A 14588-nucleotide genomic window follows, 5' to 3' on the forward strand; every position below is an offset into this window, starting at 1 on the left:
TATGGCGGGTCTGGGAGTCCTTGTTAAATGTTCCGGAAGGAACTCAGGAACCCCCCTGGTCTTCCTGGTAGCCTTCCTGGGGCCAGGAGAGGCTTGAGGCCTGGCATAGGGGGAGGCACTTGAGGGAGTGGGTGTGATGGGGATGGATCCTGAGGGGCTGGAAGAGATAGGGCTTGAGGTGTGCGACGGCTCAGCCGAGAGGGAGGATTCCTCCAAATAGAGGCACACCTCCTCACCCATAGGGACAACATCATCCTCAACCACCTCTTCATTGGAGGTCTGGCCACTCCCCTCCACCAATGTCTCTTGGCTTCCCAGGGAGTCAGGGTCACGATGTTCAGGGGATGAAGGTGTGGGACGGGCAGAGGCAGATGATGGCCCAGCTCCCTCCTGGACATCTGTGGATGACACAAAACATTCACATGTTGGAGGACCCACACACTTGTCACATGTTCCCTTCCACCCCCTCACATGCTACACACCAGATAGGAGAAAAAACACACTTACCTGTCCTCAAGGCCGGCTCAACTGAACCATAGCCCTCCACTCCTACCACTTGCTCCCTCTCAAGGCACCGGGCAACCACCTGCTCCTCAGGAGTTAGCCTAAGAGTAGAGGATGGTCCACCTCCAGTGGCGCTGGCATGCCTCCTCATCTTGCCGAGCTTCTCCTTGACCTTCCTACGCAGGTCATTCATCTTCTTAACAATGTCCTGGGGCCTCCTTACCTCATTCCTTAGGGCATTGACCTGGGTGGTGATCCTCATCAGGATCTCATCCCTCTTCGCCTTGCTCTTGCCTTTACTTTGTGCCCCATGGATGCGAGCATCATACCTCTCCTCGGCCGATATAATAATCGCCCTCTCCTCTGGGGAGAAGTTTTTCTTCCTCCTATAACTGCGAGGAGCAGGCATGGCACAAAGAAAGACAGCAAAAGCACTTACACCACTAACAAACAGACGGGTGTACTTTTGCACTCGATGGGCACATGTCTGGGCGTATTTATGCCCTGGGCGTAAGCGGTGGGTCGGCGTATCTCAGGGTTTACGCCGGGCGTAGTTGTGAGCATGCGCAGAGGGGCACTGGACATACGTTCACGTCACGGCGCATGCGCCGGTCGTTAGGCCCTTCATTTGCATGGGGTCACGCTTCATTTAAATGGATCACGCCCACTTCCTTCCTACTTTGAATTACGCCGGCTTCCACCAACGAATTTACGTTACGCCGGCACAAAATTGGGCGCATTTGATATGAGAATACGGACCTTGGGCCAGATTCACAAAGAGATACGACGGTGTATCTACAGATACACCATCGTATCTCTGACGTAAACTGGTCCTATCTATGCGCCTGATTCATAGAATCAGTTACGCATAGATAGGGCTAGATCCGACAGTGTTACAATGTGTTACACTGTCGGATCTTTTTTTCAATTTAAAAATGGCGCCGGGGGCGTTCCCGCTGATTTACGATAAATAATATGTAAATCAGCGAGATACGCAAATTCACGAACGTACGCGGACCCGTCGCAGTGTTCTTACGTCGTTTTCGTAGAGGTTTTCCGTCGTATACTTACCCCTTCTTTTATCAGGCGCAGCCAATGTTAAGTATAGCCGACGTTCCCGCGTCGAATTTAAATTTTTTAACGCCGTTTGCGCAAGTCGTTCTCGAATACGGACGGACGTCGTTTACGTAAGCGTCGCAACCACTGACGTCCTAGCGACGTCAGTGGGAGCAATGCACGCTGGGAAATTTCGCAGACGGCGCCTGCGCATTTAAATCGGCGCGGGAACGCGCCTGATTTAAATAGTACACTCCCCTAGCCGCGGAATTTGAATTCCGCCGGGGGATTTAGGATCCGCCGTCGCAAGTTTGGAGGTAAGTTGTTTGTGAATTAGCCACTTGCCTCCTAAACTTGTGGGAGCGGATCTTAATTCACGTAGAACGAGCGGATCTATAGATCCGCTGCGCTACGTGAATCTGGCCCCTTACCTCTCTAACTAACGTTGGCGTAACGCATATGAGATGCGCTATGCCGGCATAAAGATGCGCCGATCTACATGAATCTGGGCCTATGTCTCCCGCCAGAGATACAGTGGAGGAGTAAACGTAGGACAAGATGTGTAGTCTTTCAGGCAAAGGGGATTAAAGAAAAAAATCCTGAAAAGAGAAAACTAATGCAGCCAACTCATCTATAGAAAGATAAGCTACAATGTCCTATTTTTAAGAGCAATAACAGAATAGGGAAAAGCCTGCATACAACCCTTATATATTTTTTTCTGTGGTCCACTTTTACCCAGTTTTTCATATTTTGTAATGGCTCATGGGGCTTGGTTTACTAAAGAAGTAGACACAGACTGAGTTGGCTTGGTAGGCTGGCAGAAGAAAACTACACATCCATAGAGGCACTGGAATGCAGAGGAGAGGTGGTTTTCCTGTTGTTTTTCCCAGGCTGAGGAGGAGAAATTTGGAGATTGCTGGAATACACATCAAGCTGCTAGCAGACCACTCACCACTGTACCTAAAAGTGAGAGACTAGCACGGTCGTTTTTTGTGATGAAAAAAAACACAATTTTTAAAAACGTCATTTAAAATGACCGTGTGTGGGGAAAACGTTGTTTTATGTCTTCTGAAAAACGAAAAAAAAAAAAACGTTTTTAAACCCGCGCATGCTCAGAAGCAAGTTATGACGTGAGTTTGAATGGAACAGAGTGCCGTCGTACGTGCTGAATGTAACCGCGCTTTGCTAGAGCATTTTGAAAAAACGATGGTGTGTAGGCAACGTTGTTTTTTAAAATGAAGTTTGAAAAACGTTGTTTTGTTTCATGATAAAAAACTTTGTTTTATTTCATCACAAAAAACGACGTGTGTACGCGGCATAACACATTTTGGGACATAGGAGAGTATCACAGATGCTGATAGGGCCCACTGCTTGATTGAGGGGAAGGGCACTGTGTAAACTGACCAGCTGTGCTGCCAACAGCAATCAGAGGGAGATCATCTGCTAACACAGAAATTGGTGAGAGACCACTGGCCAAAACCTTACTACATTTTGACAAAAGAGGGGCAGTGTTGACTGCAAATATCACAGAGCTAGTGCCATTATCAGTGCTTAAAGGGACCAGAGCCAGTGCCATAATCAGTACCAGTGCCATAACTTTGAGCACTACGTCATAGCAGTTGGGCCCCAACAAGCTGGCCATCAGAAGAAAGCGTGTATATTACAGAACTCTTAGGCCGTGTACACACGGTCGGTCCAAACCGATGAAAACGGACTGAAGGACCTTTTCATCAGTCCAAACCGATCGCGTGTGGGCCCCATCGGTCAGTTATCCTTCGGTCAAAAATTTTAGAACTTGCTTTAAAATTTAACCGATGGACGCCTAACAGATAGGTCAAAACCAATGGTTAGTACGCAAAAGCATCGGTTAAAAACCCGCGCATGCTCAGAATCAAGTCGACGCATGCTTGGAAGCATTGAACTTCATTTTTTTCTGCACGTCGTTGTGTTTTACGTCATTTTTAACTGATGGTGTGTAGGCACATCAGACCATCAGTCAGCTTCATCGGTTAACCGATGACAATGGTCCTTCGAACCGTTCTCATCGGTTGGACTAATCGCGTGTACAGGGCCTTCGAGTGGCATAACTATCCTTAGTTAAGATTACCCCAATATAAGGTTTAGGATGAGTGTCTTTCTACACCCATTGATTGTTATTTACAGTATATTTCCTTTTACTGTTCACCTATTTGTAATATACAGGTATATTTCTTGCATAGTTTAACTGTGTGCTATGTCATTGCTGCTCTTTTATATCTCTTCTCCATTGGGGTACTGCACATATTTCTGCAATAAATATTCCGCACATCAGCCAGCTGTGCCAGAGTGTGTGGTGCTGTTTTTGGTATGGCAGTCACAGGAACAGGGGACCCAATACGTCCAGTGGCTTCTTTGGGGATAAGGGCTACATAATTAAGATGAGGATGTGTTTTCTTTGAATACCCAGTCATGTCTTACACATTACTAAATCCAATGTGAATCATTCTCTATTCCTTTTGTAATTAAAAGTGGTTTTAAAGGCTCAAGGTTTTTTGTACTTTCATGCATGAAAACCTTCTGTGTGCAGCGGCACCACCAGTTGCCCTGCCCCCACCCCAATATTCACCTGAGCTCCCTTTCAATCCAGCATTGTGTACAAAAGCTGGACTACTCCCGAACCTCCTATTCCTCATTGACTGAGGAAGCAGCGGGAACCATTGGCTTCTACTACAGTCAATCACAGCCAATGGGGAGAGAGCAGGCTGAGCCGTGGCTCTGTGTGTCGTATGGATGCATAGAGCGTGGCTCGGCAGCGAGCATGCACCATTGCTATTGGTTTGCTATTGAGGGCACTGGCTGAAGAGGAAGAGCCAGGAATGCTGGCAGGGGACCCAAAAAAGGAAAATCAGGGCTGCTCTGTGCAAAACCACTGCACAGAGCAGGTAATTATAACATGATGGTTATTTTTTATTTATTTTTTAACCTTTAATGTCACTGTAACTCTCTAGACCACTCACCTCCATATGCACAATATGTGAACAGTGGGCCTAATCCTCAAAAGGGATACGCCGGCGTATCTACTGATAGGCCGTCGTATCCCTGTTTCTATCTATGGAACTGATCCACAGAATCAGTTTCACATAGATAGGCAGAAGATCCGACATGTGTAAGGGACTTACACTGTCGGATCTTAGGATGCAGTACCGCAGCCGCGGCTTGAGGCATTTCTCGTTGGAATGCCGCTTCGGGTATGCAAATTGGCACTTACGGAGATCCGCAAAGCTTTTACGCTTTGTTTTTTCTCCGTAAGTATTAGTTTGCCGTCGCAATATTAGGGCTGCTTTTACAAGGCCTAAACTGTTTAGGCCTTGTAAAGGTAGACCCTTCTATCCCGCGTCGCTGTCTTTTTTTTTTTCAAATTTTTTTTTTCCCGCCGCAACTCGTATTTTTTTTTACGCCCGGCCCGACTCGCCCCATTAAATTAGGAACGCCTTGCGCCGGCAGGATTTAAGTTACACCGCTCAAAATTTCTAGGTAAGTGCTTTGTGGATCGGGCACTTAGGTAGAGATTTTGCGGCGGTGTAACTTAAATGCCAAAAGTTACGTTGCGCCGGGTTTTTGAGGATTAGGCCCAGTCTTCTCAAGCTTTTATGTGGAAAAGCAGGTCCAGTCAGGTCTCATTAATACAGGAGGGTGTCTAGGATGATAATGTCATCAGTGTGATGATACATCCTTAGCCTTCAAGGAAGAAAAGACATTAGGATCAATTCACAAAGCCATTTATTGTTAAAAAATATTGGACACTCTCCTTTCTACATACAGAGCTGTACATCTTTTTCTCCTGCCTTCAAACTTTCTAGCTCATACTTTTTGAGATTTTTACCATTCACTCTATGTTTTGTGTTTTTTTTTTTTTTTTTGCTTTATATCAATATTTTTATATTTAGCACTTGTGTTTTTTTTTCTAAATATTTTGTATCATGTGATTCTCCTCCTTTTAAATAATTATGACAAATGTTTATATGGTCAGGTTGCTATACATATTTATTTAAAATAGTGTAACAAGGTATTCTACATATTTATTTAACATTTATATTAAACATTGAGAAATTATTTACTGATATTTTTGACCTGGGTCTACATTTCTGGGGGTGGCACTGTTCCCTTTTAAGGGTGAGTTTTTGTTATTACTTTACATTCAAATTTTTTATCATCAAAGTGAATTGTTAAAGGGGTTGTAAAGGTACAATTTTTTTTCCTAAATAGCTTCCTTAACCTTAGTGCAGTCCTCCTTCACTTACCTCATCCTTCCATTTTGCTTTTAAATGTCCTTATTTCTTCTGAGAAATCCTCACTTCCTGTTCTTCTGTCTGTAACTCCACACAGTAATGCAAGGCTTTCTCCCTGGTGTGGAGTGTTGTGCTCGCCCCATTACTTGGACTACAGGAGAGTCAGGACGCTCTCTACGTTGCAGGTAGAGAAAGGAGCTGTGTGTTAGTGGGCGTCCTGACTCTCCTGTAGTCCAAGGAAGGGGGCGAGCACAACACTCCACACCAGGGAGAAAGCCTCGCATTTCTGTGTGGAGTTACAGACAGAAGAACAGGAAGTGAGGATTTCTCAGAAGAAATAAGTACATTTAAAAGCAAAATCGAAGGATGAGGTAAGTGAAGGATGATTGCACTAAGGTAAAGGAAGCTATTTAGGAAAAAAATGTTTTACCTTTACAACCCCTTTAAACATGTCATTTTTTTGGGTAAATGTAATGTGGGTTTTACTGTACTGCATACTGTAAAATATAAAAAAATATTTAAAGGGGAGTTCCAGCCATTTGTATGTTTATTAAAAGTCAGCAGCAACAAAAAGTGTAGCTGCTGGCTTTTAATAAACAGGCACTTACCTGCTCCAGCGCTCCAGCGACGCGCCGGCCGGGGCTCCGCTCCTCTCCCCCCCTCCCCGGCCGGCGTCTTCATCTTCAGTGTGGGCACCCGGCCGTGACAGCTTTCGGGTTCACGGCCGGGCACCCACTGCGCATGCGCGAGCGGCGCGGCACTGCGCATGCGCGAGCGGCGCGGCCCGGCGCCGTGTAATTGGCCAGGAGATCGCCTAGGACCTGTGACGTGTCCTAGGCGATCGCCTACAGCAGCCACTTCCTGAAGGCGATTAAGCTTAGTCGCCTACAGGAAGGAGGAAGTGGGACAGGAAGTCCCACTCGTGCTGAAGCCCCCACTCCCCCCCCAAAAAATTACATGCCAAATGTGGCATGTAAGGGGGAGAGGAGTGGGTTAAGAGGAAGTTCCAAATTTGGGTGGAACTCCTCTTTAAGTAAGAGGATTAGCAGTGGAGTTTTCCATTATATGGAAAGAGGTTTTATCTTTGTTGGTGCAGTTCACTAAAATTAATATTTAACTGGTGTGGAATTTGTCATTTTGCTATATAAAATAAATACTGAAAAGAAAAGTGTTTTTTTTTTTATTCATTTTTACATAGGTGGATGCATCAGACTGATGCTGCAGCTGTCCCCCGGCATCTCTACAATGAGAACCGAGCCACCGAACATCGCCTATGGCTCAGTTCTCTTACTTCTCCAAGCGAAGAGCTTCTGACTGTCGGTCAGCATCTCTCCTCTCTGTTTCTCCCCGCTCATTGGAGCACTGAGCCGTGGAGGGGTGGGGAGCGGTCGTTTCAGCAGCTCGCTGAGACTGCCATCAGTCAAGGCAGCTGGCGGATCCAGACTTTGGAAGTCGGGATGACAACCTGCCTCGACTGATGGCAGCGACGTCAGCGGAGAGCGGACTTCAGACCGCTCTCCACTGAAAACAGGTCACAGGAGTGCAAAACGAATTGTAATCCTGTGACCCTTAGGGGAAGTCCAGCCTAAAACGCTCAGGCTGGACTTCTCCTTCAACTGTTGAAAGACTCTTTTCTCCTAAACAGATATTTTAAGTTTAAGTAGTCTTTATCACCAGCTTTTTTATTCTGCTTCCCTCTATAAACACCTCAAATAATTTTGGCCTGTTCAACAGGAACCAGTTGAGATTTGAACCATGTATGGGCAGGCTGAATGTACCCAAGATGATCGATCAATCAACTTGAATACAACCAGCCTGCCAGATATTACATGCGATTATTGCTAGTGGCTATTATATCCGCTAGCAGTAATCACTGTGTTCTCTCCCGCCGGGAGAACACCATGGTTCCATGGGAGGCATTCCCCCATCAATACTGACTGTGTTGATGCGGTAATCAAGCAGAGTCCAGCAACAAGCTAGCAATATTTAGGAGTAAATATAAATGTGATAATCTGTATTAAAAGCTTTGCTGATAAGTTAACAAATATCTGTGTAAGCCATTGTGAATTGATGCTACTTTGATAGAAGGAACAGGTACTACTTGGCACCACTTTACAGAGAACACAAATAGTAGTGTATTTATATAAAAATGTGCATAGAAATTTACCAAGTGAAAGTGCATGTGCATTCGTTATGTGTGAGTAGGTATTAGGCCAAATTGTTATGCTGTTCGAATGTTGTTCGTTGATTTAAATTGAAAATATGCATGTACATGCACTATCACTGTGAGTAAATTGCTATGCATTTATTTTTCCGCGGACCGTTTTCATCGGACATGTTCTATCGTGTGTACAGGGCCTAAGGGTTCCCATAGCACCGTAGTACCAGCTACAGTGCAATTTTGGAGTAACATGTTCCACTTCAGCATTGCCTAGACAAAAAGCATGACCATGACTAGTAAGGTAAGTTTTTCCTCCTAACTCTGGCCATGGTGATGCATAATAAAATTTTATAAAGAATATATTGCGCTAAACAAATCTAAGTGTATATATAGTGTAAATAGGCAGCCAACATACCAGTGGATAAGTGTAAACAGATGAAAAAAGAAAATAATGTAGCGCCAAAACTATAAAGAAGGGGGTAACCACTAATTGGTTGTGAGGATGTGACCTCTATAGTGAGAGTTGTATTTAGGAAAAATAAACTCCGTGAAATGATCATACATATATAACAGAGCTATATTAACTCTGAGTGCTAGTGATATACCTGGATGGTATTAAGTAGCATACAAAAGAAAAATCTTAAGTGATAAAGTAGTTATAAATGTGAACAAACACAAAAATAAATGTTCTGAAAAGTAGGAAGGGGGGCACTCCCAGAGCTTCCCAAGAGCTGACTGTTCGTCACTTCAGTTGGAAAACACCTCTTCCACATCAATGGAGAATCCTTTCCCTCAGAAATTGCACATCTTCAAAAGGACATTCCTTGGCATATAAAAGTTAGGGTACTCTTACCAGCTTTAGTTGACCCACAGCTCACCGTATGGTGGGTAGGTCCTCAGGGCTTGTATATGCTGTCCGTCCTTCAGTTGCACCAATGGGTGGATGGATGTCCCAATTCCGATGCTCCGGATGGATCCCAGAAGGAGAGTTTAGTAACACCAGCCACAGGAACGTCACATAAGATGGTAAGGAGGGGAAACTCCCAATTTCATGAGGGATATGAGAAAAGAGGGAAAAAACACCTCCTCATAGTGTAGAAATTTATTTAAAATTCTTGATCAAAAATATTTTGACACAACAAAGAGATAGTCCAAATCTCATTAAAAATAATGCACAGCAAGGAAATCGTCCAATGTATAAAAGTTGTAAAAATTATAAAAGACCCAAACGATAGAGAAAATTTGTTCCCCACGGCACATCAAAGAAAAAACCACAGCAGGCAGATAACATGAAATTGGCACAGTGTTGGTGGTATGGATCAAAAATAACCGACCGGTTTCGTCCTCACAGACATCAACAGGGTTATAGAGCTGACCCCCACCTCTACCTGTGCCTATATATAGCCGTATGATTAGCTTACCTGTGATCTGCACCTGTTACACCGCTCCCCTCGGGCGTGCGTCTCACCCACTGCTACTTCCTCTTCCTGCGTTCCAGCCACCGGAGGTGGGACAACGGGGGCGCGGCTGAGGAGACCAATCGCAGTGCTCCAGTGTGTAACGTCATCTCCTCCCGTCCCACATGACAGCCTCTGTCCAATGTGAGGGTGCGGGACAAGGGGTCGCTCCGCCTCCCACCTTACAGCGAATCTAGGCCACGGAGTCATCATCCATGACACGATCGTTGAGGGGGCGGCGGTGATGCGCGCGTTGTCACATGGCCACGACGGTGTGCGCGTCAGCTAGCGTAGAGCGTGATGACATATGCGCTCCATCTCATGCGTCCCACAGGGAATCATTGATGAAAGAGAGGTGTAAGCAGTAGCTATAAACCTCTGTGGTGAAACAAATCCTAAGCAGTGAATATAGTGCATTAGGTCCCCGGGATTGTGTATACAGAATTGATCACAGGTAATATACATCCCCAGTTAGCTAGTTGATGCAAACAATCATACTTATAATAAGTGTATGGTGATTTGACAAAACCATCCACTGTATACAAAATTAAAAACACAATAAAGGAGAAATTTAGTTTTTCTGATAAATAACCAAGATAAATAAAAGTTGCCTATACTGTAAGTGTAAAGCACTAAAATCTGAGACTGCTTTTCAGCAGTATGTTGCACACACAATACTAAGGGAAATAGTGTTGCATAACATTTAATTGAGTTACTGTGTAAAGACAAACCATATAAATAGATTTACAAGATTGTTGGTATACTTAAAAGGATGAGAAAATTGGTTATAATCTTACATGTATCATCTACATTTTCCAGCTAAACAAGATGTGCGATAATATTAAAGATGAATGTAATGGCACTGCAATCCACCTGAAAAATGATCAAACTAGTTATTTTCATATACCTGGGAAAGGAATGGTCATGACTTATATATTTGAGGTAATATGTTCTTTTGTTGAAATGTATAATCATCAGCAATCTTTGACCTTTTCTTGTGTCGGTTACAATAGAAAATAAAAATAATAATTTTAAATTATATGTAAATTCCATATTAATTTAAATAATATTTACAACCCAATTCCAAAAAAAGTTAGAACTCTGTGTAAAATCTACATAAAAACAAATCTCATAAACCCATATTTTATTCACATTTAAAAACAGAAAACATTTCTGATGTTTAAAATGAGAAAATGTATCCTTTTAAGAAAAAAAAAAAAAAAGGTATTTTGAAATTGACGGCTACAACACGTCTCAAAAAAGTTAAGTTGGCGCAACAAAGAGCTGACAAACTAGGACGCGCTAGAAGAACCTTTTGCAACTAAGGTTAATTCTCAACAAGTCAGTAACATGATTGTGTATAAAAAGAGCATCTTAGAGAGTCAGGGAGTGTCAGAAGTAAAGATGGGCAGAGGTTCACCAATCTGTGAAAAGCTGTGTCGAAAAGTAATGTTCCTCAAAGTAAAACTGCATTATGCAAGTACATACTATTATAAAAAGATTTAGAGAACTTGGAGAAATCTCCAGTCGCAAAGGGACAAGGCCAAAATGCAATATTGGATTCCTGTGATCTTTGGCTCCCAGACAGCACTGCATTAAAAACAGGCATGATTCAGTGATAGACATCATTGCATGGGCTCAGGCTCATGTCTGTTTGTACATTGGCAGAACCCCATTGATAAGCCTGCATCTCTGATAGTATGGGGGCACATTAATGCATATGGAATGGGTAACTTGCACATCTGGAAAGGCACCATGGTAAACGTTGCTTTGTCCCACTTTTTTGAGATGTGTTGCTGCCATCAATTTCAAAATTACTTTTTTCTTTCTTAAAATGGTACATTTGATTTATTTTCCATTGTGAATAAAAACATGGGTTTATGAGATTTGCAGATCATTGCATTCTGTTTCTATATAGATTTTGCACAGCATCGCAACTTTTTTGGAATTGGGGTTGTATTTAAGATTACATTTTGCTGAATCCCACAGCAACCACAGCAAGATTAACAAACAAGTATGACTTCAGTGAACTGAAATCTAAGTGCTTCTTAAGTGACTGCACTTTGAACGTCATCATTGCTCACTGTTGACCAAGCCTACAAGAGCTAAATAAGCTGACTAAACATAATTATATAATTATGCACTTAAGGTATTGTTTAATAAGATAGAGCAAAGTTTAATGACCGTATGAAAAGTGCAGTAACCCATATCAACCATTACGTTTTTAGTTTACCATACAGTAAAATCTTGAAACTATCTGCGCAAGAATATACATAGAATTATAAATCAGTATCCAGCATCAAATTTGTTGATTCCAAATTAAAACATATGTTTAGATAACATGCAGCGCTTAATAAAAAATATATACATATAAACATTCCTTGTAATAAGAATGGTGCATGACAGGTCCTCTTTATGGAGAGATGTGGGGAGAGATGTGGGGTCTATACGACCCCACATCTCTCCTCCAGGCTGGAAAGATTGAGATAAAAAAAAATGACAGATCTCTTTCTTTCCAGCCAAGATCTGGGCTTTGTTTACATCCGCGGCCTGGACGTGATGTCATAACATCGCGCCCGGGCCTCCGGCGGTCATAGAGATGAATCGGGACCATCTGTTTACCGGAAATCTCTATGATCGTCGGCTGGTGGCATGGGCGAGCTCGGAGAAGCTCGAAGAAGCACCGGAGAGTGGCGGGAGAGGGGATTTCCACTCCCTCCACCTGTAAGAATGATCAAGCGGCTGAACTGCTATGATTGTTCTCTTACGGTGCACAGAATCGCTGGCAGAAAAAGATAATATCTGAATGATGCCTGCACCTCAGGCATTATTCAGATGTCCCCACTGAAAGTCAAAGACGTCATATGACGTCCTTGGGCTGGAAGTGGTTAAACCAGAACTAGTGTTCCCATTTAAAGATTTCCCCTCTTTCACTTTCCTGGGGACTATCCAAAATTTTAGATTTTAGATTTTCTTTTACTTTCAATGTGGTAAACAGAACAAAGTTGAGAGAGAGTGTGAATCTCCTTAATGGGGGCACAATCAGCAATAAAAACCGACAATCGTTCTATTCCCTCTGCCCTCTATCCAAAAACAAGTTCTATCTTTAGTTACAGTGCCTTGAAAAATTATTCATACCCCTTGAAAATTTTCCACATTTTGTCATGTTACAACCAAAAACGTTGTGAAGGGAAAATGATAAATGGTTTTACATTTTTTTTTTACAAATAAATATCTTAAAAGTGTGGTGTGCATTTGTATTCAGCCTCCTTTACTCTGATACCCCTAACTAAAATATAGTGGAACCAATTGCCTTCAGAAGTCACCCAATTAGTAGAGTCCAAATGTGTGTAATTTAATCTCAGTATGGTTTGTTAGAGAATCTTAGGCCCAGATTCTGAAAGGGATTACGACGGCGCAACGCAATGTACGCCGTCGTAAATCCTAATCTGGGCCGTCGTATCTATGCGACTGATTCTTAGAATCAGTTACGCATAGATATCCATTAGATCCGACAGGCGTAAGGCTCTTACGCTGTCGGATCTTAAATGCATTTTTTTTTCGCCGCTAGGTGTCGCCTCCGTCGTTTTCCCCGTCGAGTATGCAAATTAGCAAAATACGCGAATTCCCGAACGTACGCGCGGTCGACGCAGTGAAGTTACGACGTTTACGTTAGATTTGCGACGCGTAAAGTTGCCCCTGCTATATGAGGGGCAACCAATGTTAAGTATGGCCGTCGTTCCCGCGTCAAAATTTAAAAATTTACGTTGTTTGCGTAAGTCGTCCGTGAATGGGGCTGGACACCACGTCTAAACCAATGACATCCTTGCGACGTCATTTAGCGCAATGCACGTCGGGAAATTTTAGGGACGGCGCATGCGCATTACGTACGGCGCGGGAACGCGCTTAATTTAAATGCTATACGCCCCCTACCTGCCTAATTTGAATTAGGCGGGCTTGCGCTGGTTGATTTACGCTACACCGCCGCAACTTTACAGGCAAGTGCTTTGTGAATAAAGCACTTGCCTGTAAAACTTGCGGCGGCGTAACGTAAATGGCATACGTTACGCCGCCGCAGTTTTACGCCCATCTACAAGAATCTGGGCCTTAGTGAACAAGCAGCATCATGAAGGCCAAAGAACACACCAGACAGGTCAGAGATAAAGTTGTGGAAAATTTAAAGCAGGGTTAGGTTATAAAAAAATATCCCAAGCTTTAAACATCTCACTGTTCAATCCATCATTCGAAAATGTAAAGAGTATGGAACAACTGCAAACCTACCAAGACATGGCCATCCACCTAAACTGACAAGCACCCAAGAATCTCATGCTAACTCTGTAGGAGATGCAGAGATCTAACGCTCAGATGGAAGAATCTGGCCACAGGACAAGTATTAGTCCTGCACTCCACAAATCTGGCCTTTATGGAAGTGTGGCAAGAAGAAAACACTTGTTGTAAGAAAGCCATAAGAAGTCCTATTTGTAGTTTGCGAGAAGACATGTGGGGGACACAGCAAACATGTGGAAGAAGGTGCTCTGGTCAGATGAGACCGAAATTGAACTTTTTTGCCAAAAAGCAAAACGCTACGTGTGGTGGAAAACTAACTGTACATCACCCTGAAAACATTGGGATGCTTATCTTCAGCAGGGATGCTTTTCTTCAGCAGGGACAAAGAAGCTGGTTAGAGTTGATGGGAAGATGGATGGAGCCAAATACAGGGCAATCTTAGAAGTCTAGAGTCTAAAACTTGAGACTGGAGCAAAGGTTCAACTCCCAGCAGGATAACTACTCTAAAAATACAGTCAGAGCTACAATGGAATGGTTTAGAATTAGATCAAAGCATGTTCATGTGTTAGAATGATCCAGTCAAAGCCCGGACCTAAATCCAATTGAGAATCTGTGGCAATAATTAAACATTGCTTTTCACAGATACTCTCCATCGAATCTGACAGAGTTTGAGCTATTCTATTTAAGAAGAATTGACAAACATTTCACTCTGTATATGTGCAAAACTTGTAGTGACACACCCAAAAAGACTTACAGCTGTAACTGCAGCGAAAGGTGGTTCTACAAAGTTTTGACTCAGGGGAGCTGAATACAAATGCAATAGGGTCTTTCCTTTCCTTACCTGTCCTGTAGATA

At 43.2% G+C, this 14588-nt stretch overlaps 1 protein-coding gene across 1 annotated transcript in view; it reads left to right on the forward strand.

The window, feature by feature from the left end:
• The window catches only part of LOC120931893 (kinesin-like protein KIN-14E), a 138962-nt gene that overhangs the window by 34755 nt on the left and 89619 nt on the right, over nt 1-14588 (forward strand). The window contains exon 5 of the mRNA XM_040343812.1: nt 10266-10388. Within this exon, the coding sequence (XP_040199746.1) occupies nt 10266-10388 (123 nt within the window). The remainder of the gene's footprint in view (nt 1-10265; nt 10389-14588) is intronic.

This window comes from Rana temporaria, chromosome 3 (assembly GCF_905171775.1).
Source record: "Rana temporaria chromosome 3, aRanTem1.1, whole genome shotgun sequence".
In the NCBI taxonomy this organism is placed as follows: Eukaryota; Metazoa; Chordata; class Amphibia; order Anura; family Ranidae; genus Rana; species Rana temporaria.